Source organism: Apteryx rowi, unplaced genomic scaffold (assembly GCF_003343035.1).
Source record: "Apteryx rowi isolate R43461 unplaced genomic scaffold, aptRow1 scaffold_62, whole genome shotgun sequence".
Classification (NCBI taxonomy): Eukaryota; Metazoa; Chordata; class Aves; order Apterygiformes; family Apterygidae; genus Apteryx; species Apteryx rowi.
In genome coordinates, this window is record NW_020450894.1 from 1,911,650 (window position 1) to 1,931,849 (window position 20,200).

General features: G+C 45.0%; 1 protein-coding gene across 2 annotated transcripts in view; it reads right to left on the bottom strand.

Moving 5' to 3' along the window:
• The window catches only part of DENND2A (DENN domain containing 2A), a 44,311-nt gene that overhangs the window by 2,380 nt on the left and 21,731 nt on the right, over positions 1 to 20,200 (bottom strand). For both annotated transcript variants that reach the window (XR_003256365.1, XM_026083945.1), the window contains exons 9-18: positions 18,256 to 18,443; positions 17,420 to 17,529; positions 17,154 to 17,223; positions 16,445 to 16,522; positions 15,801 to 15,941; positions 12,241 to 12,389; positions 3,851 to 4,028; positions 2,876 to 2,917; positions 1,354 to 1,471; positions 479 to 718 (exon numbers count right to left, since the gene is read on the bottom strand). Coding sequence is in view for 1 of the 2 variants with exons in the window: in XM_026083945.1 (XP_025939730.1) it covers positions 479 to 718; positions 1,354 to 1,471; positions 2,876 to 2,917; positions 3,851 to 4,028; positions 12,241 to 12,389; positions 15,801 to 15,941; positions 16,445 to 16,522; positions 17,154 to 17,223; positions 17,420 to 17,529; positions 18,256 to 18,443 (1,314 nt within the window). In the remaining variant the exon portion in view is untranslated. The remainder of the gene's footprint in view (positions 1 to 478; positions 719 to 1,353; positions 1,472 to 2,875; positions 2,918 to 3,850; positions 4,029 to 12,240; positions 12,390 to 15,800; positions 15,942 to 16,444; positions 16,523 to 17,153; positions 17,224 to 17,419; positions 17,530 to 18,255; positions 18,444 to 20,200) is intronic.

The window sequence follows — 20,200 nt, forward strand, 5'->3', positions numbered from 1 at the left end:
GCCATGACCAATCCAGCCCATTCTTCCTGTAGACACGCTTCCCCAGTGCCTGTGCCTGGGAGGAGGGATTGCAATAATAAATGCAGTTCCAGCAACATGCCCTCCTGTGACAGTTGTGTCATTCAACAAGGAATAGAAGGGGCACACATGGAGGATATGACTTATGTCACCTATTGCAGTGGTGAAGGGTGGCTGTAACCCCAGTAAGGAACTACCAGATGCTCCTCCTTTGGGAAGATAAGGAAACAGAGACAAAAAGATCTGTGAGTGACTTCTTGAAGCCCACATGGGGATATCAGAACAGACCATCAGCCGACACTAGAGCTTTCCTACTGCCTCCTTCCTAGAGTCCCTGCACACTACAGCTTCCCATCACATTGCTGAGGATGGAGCTGGATGCTAGTGTGAATCTCCCAACTCTCATAGGAGCAAAAGCAACATTTCCACAACTGCAGATGACCCTAGCAGAGCCCCTCACCTCTGACCCCCTGCTTCCGCAGCTCCCGCTCTTGAATGAAGCCCCCGAACATCTGCGTCTCCATGAAAACTTCCAGGAAGCGTCGGAGGCTCTTGGAGGAGACAGACTTCCGGAAGGCCTCGCGCTGCAGAGTCCGCTCCTCTCGCTCGTTGGGTGTCAGGAAGAGGGAGTAGTGGCCCACAATCTCCACAAAGAAACGGACAAAGGCCTCGGACACCACCTCATTCAAAGGGCTGGACTCTAAGGAGAGAAGAAAGAGGCAGTGGTGAGGGCAGTGCTAGGAGGAGCAGTGTTCTTTACTCCAAGAGCCATCTGTGGTGTCTTACCCACTCCAGGTACATACTCACTGGCCTTTTTCAGATCCAGCCTGAGTGGAAAAAGCTCATTGACAGAGACACCATCCTAGGAAGTGCTTGCCATGGAGAAAAGGAGTGGGCTGCTATTGCCTTGAAAGCCACCTAGCTCTGTCTTGGCTCTTCTGCAGCCAGGTTATACCCATATACCCCCAGAAAGAGCTGTCTCAGCCCAGTCACTTGCGACCTACACTGTTGCTTCAGAGACTAATCCTGCACATGGACTGTCCACTGGAGTAGTATGCATCATTCACATGGTCATCAGCAGAGAGAGGCCTGTGTAATCCCCACCTGAAAGGATTACAGATGTTCCCTAGAGCCATAAGGAAATGAAGGACAGAACCAGGAAGGGGATAAGGACCGTGCAATGGAAAATTTAATAAAACTTCAAGCAAAAATCCTGACCTATCTCCAATCCTGCAGTGTTAAATTCAGCCCAAACCTAGTTCTTCTCTAAGGAGTGACAGGAGAAGAAGGGGCAGGAAGAGACATGGTTTTAAGCTGAAAGACACTGTCCTTTACCCTGCTTGCCATTCACAGAGCCCTCCTCCTTGTCGCTTGCCAGCTCGTTCCTCTGCTCCAAGATGTGCTCTAAGGCGGCCTGCAGCTTCCGAGGCAGAATGGAGTCCTCATCTTCCATCTGCAAAACAGAGCCACGTTCTCAGGGTCTGGGGCTGCCACATGGCAGGAGCCTGCCCTTCTCCTCCACCATGTCCTACCCAGCCCCTGACACAGCAGGGGAGCACTAAAAATGAACTGCAAGGAGAGGAGAGGGAGAACGCATAATATACTTGGCACTTTTCCAACACCTCTCAGCCAGGACACTCAAGAAAGGACGGGGGGAGCAGAAACGGGGGTGTCTTGTCCCAAATACTCTCCTATTCTGGAAGGATTTCAGGTGTCTGACCTGAGACCCGACCTGCCAAGGCCCACCCTCGGCTCCACTATCTGTCTGAGAGCACCAATAACACCACAAACAAGACTTACCTGAACAATGCTGGCATGCAGCCAGGTAAGCACAACTGCTTGCTTAGCTTTGCTCAGACAGCGATCACGTTACAGAGACTTAAGAAGTTTCCGTAGACCAACTGGTGACTGTGTGTGAGCTCTTACCAACCCTGCCTGAGATAATGTGATTTAGCTGAAACCTCCAAGAGAGAGGTATAAGGTAAAGCATTTCACTCCACATCTGCCACTAAAAAGATGCAAACACAATTCACACTAGCTAAAGCAGCTGAAAAGCACAAACTGCATTAGAGGAGTGGCCTTCATCCACATGCTACTCCTTGCAGCAGGAGGTGCTCTTGTCCCATTTTACCCATGGGTCCTGAGGCTCTAGGAGAGACCTACACAGCCAGCACTGCACAGTGATCTGTGGTAGAGCTCTGGGCCTAAACTGGCTTCTAGGGCCAGGAACACATTCTCTCATCTATCCTCTTCCCTTAAATATCCTGCTCCTCCTCTCCAGGACAAAGGGAAGTAAAAACCTGTAGGCAATCTTGTCTGCAAAGCAACAGCTATATTCCTGATTATTGACTTCCTAGTTGTGACCCATACAGTGTAAGGGCTAGAATGAGGAATCACAAACTCCAAGGCCAGGAAGGGATTTGAAGGAATCATCAAGGCTACCTTCCCTGCTCAGGGCAGGGTAAGTGATAGGAGAGGGACTGGCAGACACAGACTGGAAGAGTCACAACTCCCTGGGAGCTGCAGCTGCTTCCCAGAAAATGGCACTGAGCCAAGGCTCTTCCATTCTGCCCTCAGTCTTACGGTATGTCACTCAAGGACCTGCAGTACCCAGGTGTCATGGTTTCCCCTCTCAAAAAAAAAAAAAAAAAAGCACAATGATCTGTAGTTGCTTTAAGACTCTGATACTACATAAGTACACAGTAACCACTATAACACTGCCAAACACAAATCCTGCCTTAGTTTGCATGGGGAGTAAGCGCTCCAGTCAGCCAGGTAGGTCAACAAATACAGACTGAGGCAAGGTATGTTGGAGGAAGGTCACAGAAGATGCAGGATATGAAATAGCTCTGCTCACCTGTCTCAGAAACCGGTTATTTACAAGGTCAACCACAAGGACCTAACAGAGAGTGAGAAGAAAAGTAGGAAATCATTATTTCCATCATTAGAGTTTATCTTAATCTCTAACTGCTCTGGAGGAAACACTTCAGCCCTGCCCCTGCTCCTGTTAACCACCACAGCAGCTGGAGGAGGCATCCAGCACTAGCCAAGAGCGGGGCCCTCACTGTGGCTTTCTAACTACTTCACCACAAACCACAGAACAGCTTGGGCAAAAAGAGGCTGTTCTCTGAGCCCAGCCCACCACTCCTCACTGCCCTGGCTCAGCACTGTGCTAATGCTGCTCATGCCGCACTTGTATCAGAGTTCCCGCCTTTTTCTGCCTGTGCGCTGCCCTGCTTTGCTCTGGATGGGCAGGGATGGAAATGTTCTGGCTCACTGACGAGGCCTGGCTATGTTCACCCTTGCGCACTGTGAACCAGTCTAGTTCCTAATTATTTATGCATTTCATTAGGCATCTATGTTAATTAGACAGAAGGGCAGCTATCCTGGATGATTTCTAGCAAGTACAATTCACACCTGGCAGACTTTGTCCTTAGCCCCTAGACAATGCTATCCAGAAACCACCAGAAACTTTTAAAAATAATCCCCTACCAGCACAACCCCACTGTGGGAGATCCCAGCCTCCCCCATTTCCAATTCCGCATGAGGCAGAGCGCAGCCCTTTGCCTCACAGTGTGCCCTGGGGGATGTTCGCCTCCTTCCTCGCCCCATGCTCGCAGCAGACAAAGGACGAGAGCTTGATCCTTGCACGCCATTAGCTGCCAAACAGCAGCCTGCAGTTTTCTGTGGTGACAGCACCACCCTGCATTAAAACAATAGGGGCAAACATGGCTCTTAATAGCAGCCTTTCTAGGACAGGAGACAACTCAGCCCAGTAAGAGCAATATATATATTTTTTTTAAGAGCAAGGTTGTCAGAGTGTGTGGCTCACCTCCTCTACCGGGAGCTCCTTCAGGCGAGGCAGAGAGCTGGAGAGCAGGCCGATGAGGAAGGGGGTGGGTGAGCACACAATATCGATCATGGAAGGCGGCAGCACAGGGATGTAGGTGTGCTGCCAAGTGAAGGGGTACAGGAGGGCCACCGTGGCATGGCAACACTTCGAGAGAGTGCTGGAAGATAAAACACAAGCACGCACAACAGCAGGTCAGTCAGGAGATGAGTGGCACTTACTAGAAATCAGGCCTCTTTCAATTGTTCCCTGAACGAACTCTGCAGTTACTAGGCCGTCTCCCAAATTTCTGTCTCGTTCTCTAATTCCAGGTTGAAAGATCTTATAACAGGAGCCCAGGTTAGGAAAGATGATCCCACACAATGTACATGTGTCAAAGGACACATCTCACTGAATCTAGTGTCTGCTCTTCCAATGTCCTGATGGCGAATAATACACAGACATGGTCTTCTATGCAACTGCCTCTCATTAGAGAAAAGACAATTTATTCTTCCATGGCATGCCTCTGTGGCTGTTCCCACAGGAAAGCCAAGGGTTTGAATTCACAGCAGCTATACCGTTCAGAATAGACAGCATATAGCCATGGGGTACAAGACAGGAGATTTCCACCACTACAGCAGCCAGGAGCAGCTATCTGTCAGTCCATACTCTGCCCACTTGCCTGCTGGCTATACTCTTGGCCTTGTGAGCACAGCTGGATGGCCTGCCCGGACTCCCCGGCCCTGTGCTAACCCCCAGATGCAACATCTCCAGGTGTCCCTGGCTGGTCATACTGCCCACAGCTCACAGGATTAGAGCTGTCAGTCTTCCCCGTTCAAATGCTACCAGAGGCTCTGCTGTAAGTCCCTTTGCTGACAACTTCCAAGAGGGTCTGGCCAGAAAACCCATCAGATCTCTGGAGCGAGGTAGGTAGCATCTGCAGTCAGTCATGGAGATGCGCAAAGCTCACTGCAGGGCATCGGTTACTCATCTGTTCTGGGTCTGCAAGCACTTGTACATATCAAGGGAGGAGGGAAGCTCGCCACAATAAACTGTGAATAAAACGTCATTTTGTTTTACTAGCATCCAGCTCTTGAAGGACTGGAGGAGGGGAGAGAGGCTAGTGGGGCCTGGAGGAATCACGTGGCTGAGGAAGCGTGCACAGCTGGCTTGTGTTAAATTCCTCAGGGGAATTTACACTGAGGAGCCCGGATCTGGCAGTTTATTGCCCACTTGAAATGAGAGGGAAAGGGTTTGATGGGTGTGGACTTGAGCTCACTCTGAAAAGTAATGCCTGATTTCCCTCCTCCCCCTGCTCCAGTTAAGTCTGGCAAATTTGAGTCCCTGTACTGTAATGCTAACACAAGCTGAGCAAAGTATCATGGCTTGGCTACAGCTGGCTGGCTCTCATCAGATAAATTCAGTTTAGCAGAACATGATTATGGTTGCTGGAACATCAGTGTGACCATACGAAGAAATCAGGCAGTGAACATCAGAAAACACATGACGCTTTTTGGAGATAAGTAAATCCCCGGGCCCGGGGAGAGACTAGAATCTGCTTAATATGAGAATTTTGTCTAGGACTCTAACAGGTATGGAATGGGCGCTTGGAAGCAACCTCCTGGGAGGTAAAGTCTCTTCCCAAGAGAGGACCAGTTTTCTCTCTCTTTGCTTACAGAGGCTTGTCTTCTCTTAAGGAGATACTGTATAAAAAAAAGAGGCGGACCCTTCAAAGACTGCATCACAGACTAGTATCCTTAAGCCTTTAAATGGGGAAAGACAGTTCCACATCCTTGTTTAGGAAGGTCTTAAGCATCCCTCTCTCCCTTCTCTGTTCATTCCTGCTGGCTGACCCTCCATCTCTGCTCTCAAGCTGCCCCTGTCCTCACCAGCAAGCCCATGTCTGCTAGCTTACTGAATGCAGACCAGCACAGCTGATACACCCCACATATACAAAGAGGATAATGAGTCAAAGAGAAACAACATAAAGAGGGAAACAACATGAATCAAAGAGAGAAACAACATGAAAATAATGAGATAAGAACACAGACCTAGTAAGAAATGGGAACGTTTACCCCCCTAAAGTGGGAACAATACCAGAGCAGATGTTTTTTTTCCCCTGTATCTTTCATATAGACTAATTTTGAAAGGAACTGCAACACAGGTATGCAGTTTTAGAAGCAAGCTTCAAATTAATCAGATCCTTTAAAAACTGTCTCCTTCAAGATGGTGATGCTTGTACATGTTACTTGTATACCCATAAATTTCAACCCCTTTAGCAGATACAAAAGCGGGGGCTTCCCTTCTCCTCCATTAGTGCATACCATATTTTCTGCTCCTCAATTTCTGACTCATAATAGCCACAGTAATAACAATAGCAGTGTTACTGCAAAAGCAGAAAGAATTCCTCCTTTCATCACTTGTCCACAGCATCCCAACATTACTCAGACTACCACCACTGGACTTCCTTTTCTCTGAGCAGAAGCTGAACGGGGAAGGATTAGAAGTTTCACTTTTGTTGCAAAACTTTGATCTTGAAGGTACATCCACCTTTCCTGCTTAAAGCTCCCAACTGATTTTATAGACAACACTTGAAAACTAATGGGAAGGACCTTTGTGATTCCATGCGGCTCCACAGAAGAACAGCAGGCAGCTGAAGTACCTGGTTATTTATGACACGGTGAGATATTGTGGCATGCTGTCTCCCAGTGTATTTACTGTGGCTTGTTCTTCCCTCAACTCTGCTTTCAAGTTCCCATGGAGTACAGACAGTACATGAGAGCTTAAGTGGGAGGAAAGACGGCTGAGGTCAAGCTGGTGGAAGTTACACAGAGAGCTGTGTGAGTCTGAAATTGTATGCGCCACGTTGCAGGAAGCAAAGAAAGTACCTTCCCCTTCCACCCTTCTATTTGCAAAGTCCTAATCACCTCCAAGATAAGTCCTGCTTGTCTCTGCTCTGAAACATTTCTTACCGTGGAAGTAATTTTCAGGAACTAAGACTGTTTGGGTTGAAGTCTGTGAGCCTCCCTTGAAGACAGAGCACTTTAGAGATGGACACAGAGGAGGTACCAATGGAGCAGCTCTTCTGCATGTGGTTTGGTCAGAATTGCTCTGCAGAGGGTCTCAAGGAGTTGCAGTTTTCCAAGAGCACAGCAGTCTCGGTCTTTTGGAATGAATCTAATCTAATCTAATGTAGTCTAATCTAAGATCCCTCCTTCTCTCGCAAGGCTTTTCAAAAGCAATGACAAATCATTAATTCAAACCCAGGTTACTGAACCACACAGAAGAATCTGATATGCTAAATTCCTTTTATGCCTTCTGCATAACCGTGTGCTCTTCAGCCATCAGCGATAGGGGAGATGGTCTGCATTTCACCTCAGTCATAATACAGCATATACCCATCCATGTAGAAGCTATCTCCTCAAGGTGAACACAACCACTGAAGTTTTGCACACTGCTCAAGCTGGATGCCTATTTCTATGAGATATGTATGTATGTCCCAAGACAAGTGGAGACATATCTGAAAAGCTGTTCTAGAGTATCAGTAATTAAGCGAGAGAATCTTTTATGGAATCACGAAGTGGCACACCTTGACAGTCAACAGTTTTCCTTCATGTTTAATATTTGCTGGTGAAAAGTTTGACAGTCCACAGCACTGCAATAATTTAATGCACTCTCAAAGCACTATGTATTTCAGTGTCTGTCACCCCTTCTGTTATGAGGGCTCTTATACCAAAGAGACAAGCAATGCCTTTGTGTAGCTACGGCCAACACCCCTAACTGAAATCCCAGAACATACCACAGCCATGGATATCTGATGGCACCACAGCCATCACAACAACTCCTGCTGTTTGAACCATACTGACCCAGGGTGCTGTCTTTTGATGGTGTGCTCCAAATGCCATCAGGAATTAAGAGATCTATTCTGCACGACTGCAGTGTGCTTTGGGGAGTGTCATGCACTAATCTCAGGCTGCAGAAGCTCACTGTGAGTTGCTCAAATGGAACGCAGACACTGGTTTTTAAGGCTTTTGGTTTCAACATCCTTAAAGTACTCCAGGTCTTTAAAGTAAAGTACACTTTCAAGATCCTGAACACATCTTCCTGGGTTCATTCAGCCTCCTGTAGGGAAAATGGCAGAGCTGCACCTCTGATGTCACTCGCACAGGAGCTTGCAGGAGACAATGAATGAGCTATCGCTAGTCTAGAGCCTAAAAGGTACCGATGTACACAAAGAACCTTGACAGACTCCCTTCCTGAAGGACTGATTTGGACACTGACTGCCATATACATCTCTGGCTGAACACTTCCTTGATCAGAGTAATGATATTGTAGCAATTTATGACATTTATTTGCTTAAACAACAGGCCTTTCCACCACACAGTATCATATGCAAAAACAGATCAACAATTGCAGCTGCTGCTTTTTGGCAGCAACCTCGCATAGAAGTGGTCAATACAGACTCTGAACACAGTAGCTGCAACTAAATGGAAAGTCTTCTTCCTCTCTGGGAAAATTTGCTCCAAGACTAGCTTGACTTACACTAAAGAAGACACTCTAAACAACTTGCAACGATTTCTAAGGAACGATACTGGCTGCTCTATTTGATTACTTTCTTCCCAAACTAAGACTGACTATAGGTTTTCCAGCTTTCCACTCCAAAGGCAAGCATATTCATTAAAAAGTCCACCAAGCAGAATCTTTCTTTGGGTTTAGGAGTCTTAAGGATTTCTTAAAAAACAAAACAAAACAAAACAAAATACTACTGAATCGATCAGCCTTTTGGAGTTTAATGTCAGTAAGCCCTTTGTTCCTTGCACTAACCAGACTGCTGAAAATACGCTGGCATTTGGCAATTTAACATGGTATGATTCTTTTTTTTAATTATTATTATTATTTTTTAATATAAACTCTGCTTCAACAGGATTCATTTTACAAACATCTTTGGGTTTCCTGACATTGCGTCACATTTGGATTTACTAACATTGGTTTGCAGATCTCGTTTTACAATGTTTAATAGCTGATGGAGCTTCCAAACTTTGCACTGTGACTTTGTGAAGTGTTGCTACAAATCCTGCCGGGACAATGCCATTGCTTTTGGGGACTGCTAGCATCTACCACTGAAGTGGCGAGTTAGCACATGTGAAGAAGGAAATGTTATGACCACACTGAAAAAAACAATACTACCATCTGACGTCCAAATGTCTTCTTTTGGTTTCTTCTTCACCCTAACCGTAATACGAAAATGAGAAGTCTGGATTGCTGGGATGCACAGGCCCAGGTCAGACTGTTTTCATAGCACACAGAAAGGGCTGCTGATTAATTATCTTTTACTGGTGATGACCACATTTAAAGTGTCTACTCTAATTCTTTCAGATCTGCCTTTGATAACAATGACCACTTTGTATTGTTGACACAGCTGTGGTTCCTGGCAGGGACAGATGGAGTTGCTTGAGTTGGTCAGATCCACAACAGGCTTTCAAGGAGATCTAGAAAAATGAGTGCCTTAGTTCTAAGCCCATGTCAATTTTCTGATGTAAAAAGCCCTCCGAATCTAACAGATCTCCCTCAGGCCAGTCCAAGGTTTACCGTACAGGAATGAGTAAAAGCTGGGGATAGACTACACAGATCAACATACTTTTAACAAAGTCATTTTCCTGGGCCAAAAGGGAATGTGTACTTGTTTCCATGGCAATAGAGAAAAAAATAATAAACCAAATTCTTTCCTTTTCCGCTGCCAACTTTTGGATTGACAGATCTTTAAAAGACACTCAATTTTCATTCTAAAGATGGAAAAGACAAAGTATTTCACTTGCTGTACACTTGTTAGACGCATTTGTTGGCTCAGCTTGAAAACATTTCACATTTCACACAGTATTTGGCAGGAGACGTTTCAGCTTTCTTTCCCAGAGACAGATTTTATAGCAACTAGAAGTCGTAAATAAAATGTATACATCATTTTCTCTCTGTCACTGACACACATCACACCTTTATGCATGTGTACAGATACAGCTATGGATAATGCCCACACAGAAAACTCCAAAGATTCATGACAAATGTAATTTGCTATGCACCTTTCATCATGTCACCTGCACTTTGCCTGTTAATCCATCTTTGCTGGATTATTTCTAGCATTTCAAACCTCTGAGTAGTTTCGAACAGCTGTTTCTATTGTTTTTTTTTTTTTCCTCTCTTAAGCTATTTGGCAAAAAATATTTCTTCTTTTCCCTAAAATTGGCATTTTTACCCTTAAAGTAAATACTTTAATATTCATTGAGTTCAGTGTGCTCCTGTCCCAAAGCAAGTAGCATTTGGGCACGAGGTCCCGTATCTACAATATCATCAGTGTTCAAAATGTGATTTCCACTACAAGACAGAGATTCTTGACCTCTCAGTTACGAAAAGCGCACCAATCCAATGCATTCAATCATTGGACTGGATTAAAAATAAAACAGCTTATTTCATTTTGAGGGTTATTTTCTTTGTCTTCTGTTTTCCAAGTATCTATAGTCCTTTGGGGTCATTTTCAAGTTTTTCTCCACAACAATAAGGGCCAGAGAAACTTCAACTTTTATTACAAGAAAAGAAAAACTAAAACTCTCCTGAAATTGCTTGACGCTAGGAGCAAGGTCTTCTCAGAAACATCAAATATTAAAAGCCTTGTAGAGAGCTGGCGGCTCTATACTAAATATTTGATTCTGAGCCCTGTGGCCCAACAGATCCTGGATCTTTGAAACATGACAATTTTTTTCACAGAAGAAAGTTGTTTATGCTATATTCAGAGATTTCTAGAAACTGTGATTCTATAGCTCTCCCCAATTCTGTTTTACAGGCCTGGGCAGCTGGATTCATTCCTAACGTCCCTGGATTTTTTGACAGGAGCTATGGGGTTGTGGGGGGAGGCCAAACCCACAGAAGTGCTTTGAATTAGAGATACTCTTTTGCACATGGCATGCTCAGAAAGCATGGTGGTGTGCTGTCACAAGAAGATTTGACAAGGAAAGATCTGTCAAATAAAGGTTCATTCTAAACTGATGCCTTAAAAAAGCAAAGCAAAACAAAACAAGCCATGCACCCTACAATCTATTCTTCTCACCCTGCCTCATTTGGAGAATATAATGACGTCTGTGTCCTTAACGGATTTTTCCAAGGAGGTTAAATCTACCCTACTGGGCAGAAGAACCCCCACTCCCCCAAAACAAAACTTGTTATCGTAAACTATCACACAAATCATACGCACTATGAGGAAATACAGCATTTGGATGAATTCTCTCAGTTTCAGTCAAGTCTGAATGCTCTGCATCTCACGTGTGGCTTAAGTATTCAGAATCCTAAATGTCTACCCATATAATGTTTCAGTGATTGTAACAAAGCAAATCTTCCCCTCCCTTACCCAAGGCAGTTGCCAAGAACTGTAAGCAGCCCATGCTGCCTTGATGCTACAGCTTCCCTCTCTCCAGCCTTCCTACTCCTGTGATGAGATTGTCCAAGCTCTGCTCTCAAAGAGCACCAGATCCCTGCAGGACAAATTTTTTCCTTTGCTCCCTTGTAGAAGGGGCCTCCCCATTTCTTGCCCCAGCCCCCAGCCCCAGAGATGCAGCCTGCTGGCTGGAAGTTGTGAAAACAGACAGCTTGGGGGCATTGTATGCTCCTGAAACCTGAGCAGCTCCTAAGTGTCATTACTCATCCAAGCAGTTTTTCCTTCCCCAGGCTTGGTGTACTCTCCCTCCCTGAATCTTCAAGTGCTTCAAGGGCTGGAGAGCTGCCAGCCACCAGCTGCACAAGATCTTAAAGAAACCTGGGCCCATTTTCATAACTTAGGGGAGAGAGAGAAAGAAGAAAAGAAAAAAAAGATAAATTGAGCAAATTTAAAAAGAGAAAGGGAAGTCCTCTGCCTCATCCTCCCTCACTGTACCCTTTCCCTTCACTCCCCCTACATGAAAAAAGTTTTTAGGAACTAATATTAAAATACAAGCAAGAAAATCTAGGAAACCAATCTTGTGACATCAGGGGACAACCCAGAAGGGACAGCGTCCTCTGCCTCAGGCCTGCTCCCTGAAAATTTAGCACAGCTCAGTGGGGAACACTGCCTTACCATGGAGCAAGGGGAGGGGTTCTGCTTCCTTAGCACGGGGGCTCTGCTCTGAAATGATTCGGAGGAAATGGGACATGATTCTCCTTGGGGACAAGAAAAAGCTCACATTTTGCAAGCTGCAAAGTGGAGCAATGGCACGTGCCTTCTAGAGTTCCCCACTCCTGGGAATTACAGCCCTACTCACATCAGGTAAGAAGTTGGAAAGGAGCTGAGGAGAACCAAAGAACAAGGCAGAGGAACCAGCCACTGCAGCCTCCCTCCTTGCCAGCATTTTGTTTAAGGAAACACAAGAGGGTACCTGAGCTTGTCTGCGATAAAGATAACCCTCCTTTCCAGAAGCAGGGAGGCAAAGACTCTGCTCAGGTGCCGCACGCTGAGGGATGTGAACAGGGACTCAAAATCAACGTGCTCAAGCCTGGAGTCGAGAGGCCGCCGCAGCTCGATTACCTGTTGGAGAAAAAAAGACCCTGGGTCAGCTCCGGCCCTCCACCGACACTGGGGCAAGCCAGGACCTGACCGGTCCTGACACACATTACTAACTGTGCTGGCAAATACCACGCAGCATTAAGTCTTCCAGCACAGTCCTTTCAAAGACCTCCCACAAATCCTTCTTCCAGATAAGGCCGAAGACTATCCAGAGTCCACTCCAGTGGGCACAGAATGACACCAACCACAAGTTCCCCCCGCTGGACTGAGGACAGGGAGCTCTTTATGAGGAGGAAAATTAGTTTGTGTCCAGCTAGGAGTGGTTTCCAGGCTCCCTGACATGCAAAGAGAGTGGCACATAGCCTTTTGATTTTTCACTCTTATTTTCACAGTTAGTTTTTTTTTTTTTTACTGCAAGAATCTGGATTCCTAACTTACTAACTATAAGTTTTTATATCAATTGTGGAAAAGAATAACAGGAGGACATTTTCATTTGTTCATATCTATTTCAATAATCCCTGTCACAGAACCTTAGCATTCACGCTCATTACCTTAGGCAGATGATTATCTGACTTGTTCCTATAAACCTCTAACAATGGGCATTTTATAAATCCCAGAAGGAAATCTACTCCAGTTCTGAACTACCCTTACCGACTCCAAACCTATAACTACACCACCTCAGTGGCAAATTACTCCATCTACGTCTTGTCTTACTCTCAGAACAATTGGTCACCTTCCTCTCTGTACAAAACTCCTTGTATTTTGGAAGGTTCTTGTCACGTGCCCTGCTTTGTTCTTCGCTTTCTATATTAAGCAAACAATTCTCTCAAACTTTGCCTGTATTTTCTACACCATTTAATAAACTTCAGCACTTCCCTGGGACTTTTTCTAATGTCTGCATTTTTTTTTTTTTGAAAATGATACTCCACGTAAATCATTCAAATCCATCCTTTTATTGTCTTTCACAATGCAGGATCTTGTCTTGATAACATCATAGTGTTACTTTTGCTCATTCAATGGTCCACTACACCACCAGATCCTTTCCTGAAGCACTTTTGCTCACTCAGTTATTTCCATATTGTATTAGACTATTTGATTTCTCCTTCCCAGCATTTTGCTCCTGTCCATATTGAATTTCAGACCAAATCTTCCATTTATCAAGGTTATTTTGAATTTTAATCCCTTACTCTCCAAAGTACCTGCAATCCATCTCTGTGCTGTCATCCACCTATTGTGTAAATGTGGAGTTTATGCCATCAACCAGATAATTAATGAACATTAAGGATCCTAGAAACAAAAAGTCGAAACATTCTCATAGCCTGACAGCAAACCATTGGGAACCTACTCCTAGAGTGCAGATTTTTAACCAGTTATGCATGTGGTCTACAGTAATTTAATTTAGTCTGTACTGTTCAGTTTGTCATCGCATAGTGCTATGCTGAAAGTCTTCCTAAATTCTCCTAAAAAGCCTTCCCCTTTTTTCTTCTCCCTACAAGGCCAGGTACCTCAAAGAAGAAAAACAGATTAGTTTAACATGATTCATTCTTCACAGATCCAAGCTGACTATTTCTCACTACTTTATGATCCTCTAGATTCATACAAACTCATTATGTATTTTGTTCTTCTGTATTTCCAGCAATCAAATTTAGGTCAAATCAAGTTACACTTCTTTGAATCCTCACCTTCCCTCTGCTTGAAGGCCAACACTAGGCCACCTTCTTCTATTCCTCTGGGACCTCCCATTCTCAGAGCTGCTTGCAAAGTGTTCAGAGATCACTGCAGTTGTTTTCTGCACAACTGTATTGTGAATCTCCTCAGGTCCTATTTACCTAAATACACTTAAGGTGTCTTGAGCCAATTCTTTTCCTGTTCTGTTCTGCACTCGCACGTTATTAATACTAATAGCATTAAATATCTGACCATAAATCATCTTCCTTCTGAAGACTGAAGTGTAAAAAACCCACATTGAATGTCTTCAATGTGTTCACTTATCATACATTATAGGCCTGCCAACACTAAGAGGGTGGGGTGTGTGTGTGTGGGGGGGGGAAATCAAACCAGGGTTGCCATTCAGTATTTTCTTATGTCTGTCTCATCCTTCTAATGTATTAACAGAACCTTTCTTATTAGCCTGCTTTTCCCAGAGGAAATGAGATTCATGTAATCATGCTCCCACTTGGTTCCCTCTTCTTGTGTTAACTTTTGAATCCACAACTGGCTGATTTCAGTTTCCAGTTTTAATGGACAGGGTCCCAAGGACAATTAAGTTCTGTAAGTTTGTGGAAATCAGCTGCCCACGGAGGAGAGAGGCGCTCATGCCCCAGCACAGTGTCCCTGCTGAGAAAGGCAGGTAGCACGCAGCCATTACACACTCTGCTTGGCAGCAGATCCCCGGTCCAGTGACACACACGCACTGGCTGGACGGTTGGCACGCGCACAGCTCCTGCCTAGCCACAGCACAGTGACTGCCTCGTGCCCAGAGAAGGGGGAGTACAAGGAAAGAGGTTTTACTAATTCCACTGTTGACAGACAAATGTATTTTCTATGTCCTCTTCTGGCTATATCTCATTTTTCTGGTTTGGTCCTTGCATGCTTTTTTGTTCTTTACATTTGCCTTCAGCAACAGGTACATCCACATTGCTAGATAAAACAGGGTCAGGCAGGGAGCTCAAGCACAGACTGTTGATTGTCTATGCTGCTTAACTTGGCATGCTCTCCGGTAGGCACAACCTACATCAACTCACTCTCTTTCCTCTCTCACATTCAGGGATAGCACACCCCAAGGACCATGCCCAGTGGGAAGCATGCCAAGACCACACCCAATTTGGCTCCCTCCAACCTCTTGCAGTCCTCCAATGCTATCCCCAAAAGCTCTGCACTCTTAAAACCCTCCCACAGTTCTCACAACACACTGTGGGAAATGCAACATATACCCTCAGCTCCACCCTGTGAAAACATCATTCTTGAAGGGCTGTACCACTGCCTTGAATGATTTCAGGTATTTTTAACTGGAACATCCTGCCCTGTTCCACACAAACAGTGACCGTGCATTAGCTATGCTGGAGCATATGCTATTAATCCTGCCTTCAGGAAATTAATTGTGGGAAGCCTGGAGCAAACCCAAGGCCATGTGTAGCACTATGTGGTACAGTGTGGACTCTGCCAGTCTGTGCAGTTCAGTTTGAATGCCCTGTTTTCACTTTCACAGTATGATTTACTTTTTGATTCTGAGGTCACTGGAAAAGTGTCTGTGCCATCCTCTCAGGTCCCCATGTTACTCCTTCACTTCCCTCCACACAGCTGCCAGACAACCTGTCCTTCCTGAACACCCCCACAGCATCCCATCACAGTTCCAACTTCCAGTCGCCAGCTGTGCACTTCTAGCAGCACTTGCTGGCCTACATCTCTCTCGCTCTAGGGTGGTCTTTTTACCTCTGTCCCTGAGCCTGGCAAGAAGTTCTTGACTGTGATCGTCCGGCCCAAAGCTGGGAAAGGTGCCTCCATGACACTCCTCATGAGGGGCTGCACCAAGGCTGGCGAAATGCCCCGTCTCTTCTCAACCTCATCCAAGATCTGAAACAAAAACATAAAGCCACAAAAATGCATAAAAGAGGAGGAGGGAGGCAACACCAGGATTAAAGTTAACCAGCATCTAAATTCTCTCCTTAACCCAGCATTGATATGAAAATTTGAATCAAAAGGGAGAAGATAAGAGATGCAACTGTAAACCCTTCATTTTCCTCAACAAGAGAAACCCAGCACCAGTGAGGTCAAAGGGAGGCTTACCACTGCAAACTCCCCTTGATCTTTGGAGCCAGGACCCCACCTTTTAATCTCTCAATGCTTGTGTACTGGTAGTTCTGCTGATGGAACAAGCCAACAGCTGACAATACATTTTTCTTTTCAACAGTATTTTTTCTAGGTTCTGGAATTAGCAAGGCTGCTTGCCTTGCCAACACCACTTCGACCCCCTTCTCAAGCCATCAGCTCCCCTGATCCCCATTCTTCTGGTGTTGGCTTCACTTTCAGGTCCCTTTCTGCCTGCAGCACAAATTCCCTTCCTCTCTCCCCCTCACCTTAGAGAACAGGTTGAAGCATCCAAGACGACTCACAATACAGTAAACTTCTGGGAGACGCTTCCCTTTCCCAGTGGGCTTTCAAGAGAAACGCAAATACACACAAACACACACAAAAAAAACACCAAAAAAGTCAGAGTTACAACTACTGTAGAGACCAAATGGCTGCTGTCTCAGCACCTGCAGCTCACTGGCTGGCTCAGAAACTGGTGTGCATTTCACAGCATGCTGCAGAAGACAGCACTTCAAGTCTGGCTCAAAACACTGACATCTTAGAAACAGTGGGGAAAAATGGCTCATAAACAGTATGGTCCCAGCCTTCCTAAGTCAGACAGGGCAGACTGCTCTACAGAGACAGCTCTGAGCCTATAGGACCAGCAACAGGTTTAGACAATTATTTACTAGATATCTAAACTTAAGGGAGATAAATCCTACCCTCAGCTTAGTAGTGAAACAACAGTCTGTGCTCATAACATTAAGTACTAACATGAGGAAAAGGCAAAAGAGCTGTGCTTGGAGTGGAGGGTGGTACTCAGAGAGCAACCTTGGCACTGAGCAGAAAAGAACAAAGCTGGTCTGCTTCCACCCTTTCCTTCCACACTGAAAGAGAAGAGCAGCAGCTTCCACTCCCCATAAGGGGTGCCAGTAACACTAGACCCAAAGAGGGGTGGTCTCCCTTCTGCTAATGAACAGAACCATGGATAATTACCAGCAGCCTCCTACAGTATCCAAACCGCCTGCTCCCATCTTCCCCAGTCAGGACAAATGAGAATGTCTCACTGCAGAAAGAGAAACTAGAATGAAGAGATATCCTTCACTTATACACAAAATCTCTGACTTAAAGATAAAATCTTTCATATTTCCAATACACCCTTCTCAGGGCACTATCTGATTTTCTACCATAACAGTGCTCATATATAAATTAGCTGGATACATACATTTTTCATAGATCTGGATACGAAGTACAGTATTTACCTGGCAAACTGCTGGATGGGGGCCCAGTCCTTAGCATCAGGGAAGCAAAACTGGGGAATAGCTTTCAACTGATCTTCTGCCTCACGCATGAATTTGAATGAGCGTTCAAGCTAGCAGAAAACAGAGAGAAGGAATGTTTCCAATTAGTCATGTGGGGATGGAATGACTTCAAATATTTTTCCTGCGACAAATGAAGAGGTGATGACAGAGGCAAAGCTTCTGCCTGGAAGATATTAAAATTTCTGTGATTCTGACTCACCTAATCTTTAGATATCTTAAAGCAACTTTCTGCCTCCAATTCCACCAAACCCTACTTCTGCAACACTTGGCTCTGAAATATTGGGCCTACACTCTGGGACATGCATTCCAGAAAAGGGAAAGAGAATTGGAGTGTGAGGGGAACTTCTATTACATCACATTTAGAAATATACTGTCACATTTGCTTTGCATTTGTCCCATTTCACTCCCTGTTCTTAGCTAGACTATTGGTGAAAGCAGTGCCCTCCCTTTAAGAGCATGTCTTCCTTAAGAATGGCACTCATTGCTATACAGTGCTGGTTCTCTTTAAAGAGAAAAGGGGGAGAAAGGGAATAATTGCATAAAAATCATAGCCAAGGACAGCAAAAGATCTAAACAGCTGCACTTCCAATAATGAAGAACATCATGACAATTCTCAAGGGGTTACAGCAGCCCCTACATCTTCAGTCTTATTGAACAATGCCAAGGCAGAGAGATTACTAGTATAATATGTGATCAACAGAAGCTGCGGCTCCTCCAGCTCTGTAGTGCATGACACATTCTGGCACCAGCCAGGAGGTTCCTGATAGGCACCACACCTTTAATGGGAACTGCTGGGTAACTTCAGGGACGTAGGCAGCCCCAGCCTGCTTCTTGTGCAGTGACACCACGACAAAGTACTCAAACAGCTGCCTCTCTTGGTACTCAATCAAGTCCCGTTCCAAGGTTTGGTACCGTGGGGTTTGCTTCAGGCGAGATTTCACATGGACCAGGCGCTGGCTGTGAGCTGCAAAGAAAAAGGTAAGAGATTGTTGCTTTGTCTAGTCCTTCGCAGAGAGCACCCACAGTGCTTTGCAGAGATTTACGGAGAAACTCACCACCATCTCACTGCATTTACTTTGCCAGTGGCTGAGCAAGAAGCAGGAACCATCTGGAAGCTGCACTACAAAGACTGAAAAAGCATCACAGTGACAGAGATGGGACGTACTCTTGTGAGTACCATCACCCTGTGGATACAGGCTTGTCCAAAAGCACACAGAGGGAGATCACGAGGATGTGCACACATCAGGAGTAGCCTGAAGAACTTTGGCAGGAGAAGGATTTAATGAATGGCTTTTACAGGTGAAGACAACCCAAAGCGAGATCCAGATGTGACACAGAGTAACACACAATGTCTGGACATTCATATTAGCCCTCATTTATGTATCAGTCAAAGCAAGCACATTATGTGATTGATCACCTTTGTTCAGAGGAGATTGTGGGTAGTGATCCCCAGTTTTACAAGCCCAGCGCTTAAATATTAGGCCAGGGTAGGGCTCCATTGGCTGAGTAATGCTGGGGACTCCCAAGTTGTAATAACATGGACTGGGCTGCAGGCCAACGACAGAAAATATGAGAAGAAGTGCAAATGAAAAAGGCTGGCTCATGCCAGTTCTTCCTGTGACTAAAGCTAATCTCTCAGGACCATGTTTCTACAAATTCACCCAAGACAATGCGAAAATGAGAAAATCTGCCAAGCAAGCTCTGACTGCAACACATATGAGCTGTGGGACAATAAACATTCCAGCATGGAAAGTAATGAAAAGTTGCCTGCTGGGAAGAGACCAGATGAGATTCCCTACAACCATCCCCCCGCTTTGTTTTACAGTTGCATCCCAAATTCAATCTCCACGAATCTCCCCTACCCTACTACAAAAGAAAGAAAAAAGAATTAACTACAAGCAGAGACTACAGTACATTTCCCACAAATATGCATTTTGCTAAAGTGGGTGGCAATGTGATGTTTTTGACAGAAACAACCACCATTGGCAGAAACACCAAATAAATAAAAGTGGTCTGCTTAGAAGATGGGGCTTCCTGGGAAATGGTATATACTTTAGGACAGACTCTTGACTCTTCGTCTGGTTAAGTTGTGCCGCTCACGGACTATTTCAGGCAACATAACTTAGAGCACTCTCAAGGTGCCTTTTAAACTAGAACAAAGAGTTAAACAGTCCCTGGACAATAAAAGCCTGGAAAGATGGCTTAGTCTCCTTTCTCTCATCAGCTATTACACTATTTGCTTTAAGGCTGTAATTCTTCAGAAGCTTTCAGAAGTGATCTCTGTTTTACCAGGGACTTCAAAAGAAGTGGTGTCAGAGCAATGCTGAGTGCTTCTGAAAAGCCCACTCAAGCTTTGCCTGTTTATATTCTGTGCAGCCTGCTAAAGATACCAGGAACGTACTGCTGTCATCATGGCAGAGTTTGTCTCATTTTCCCTTCCCAAGGGTCAGTACATATGACTCTGACACGCAGCCTGATGATTGCAGTCTGACGATTTACTGTGTCTCAGATGATGCACAGTGACTTGCAAAGCAGTGGGAACTGGCTGGTAAGTTTAGTCTGTTAAGTGAAACATACAAAATGGAAAGTCCCTCCCACAAACACTTGCTAAATCATCTCACTTTCCTATTGTTTAAAAATACTAAAGTCCACAATGTGATAAGGCAAAGAACAAAACACAGATGCAGCTAGAGCAAATGGTTACTGAGTACCAAAGCTCCT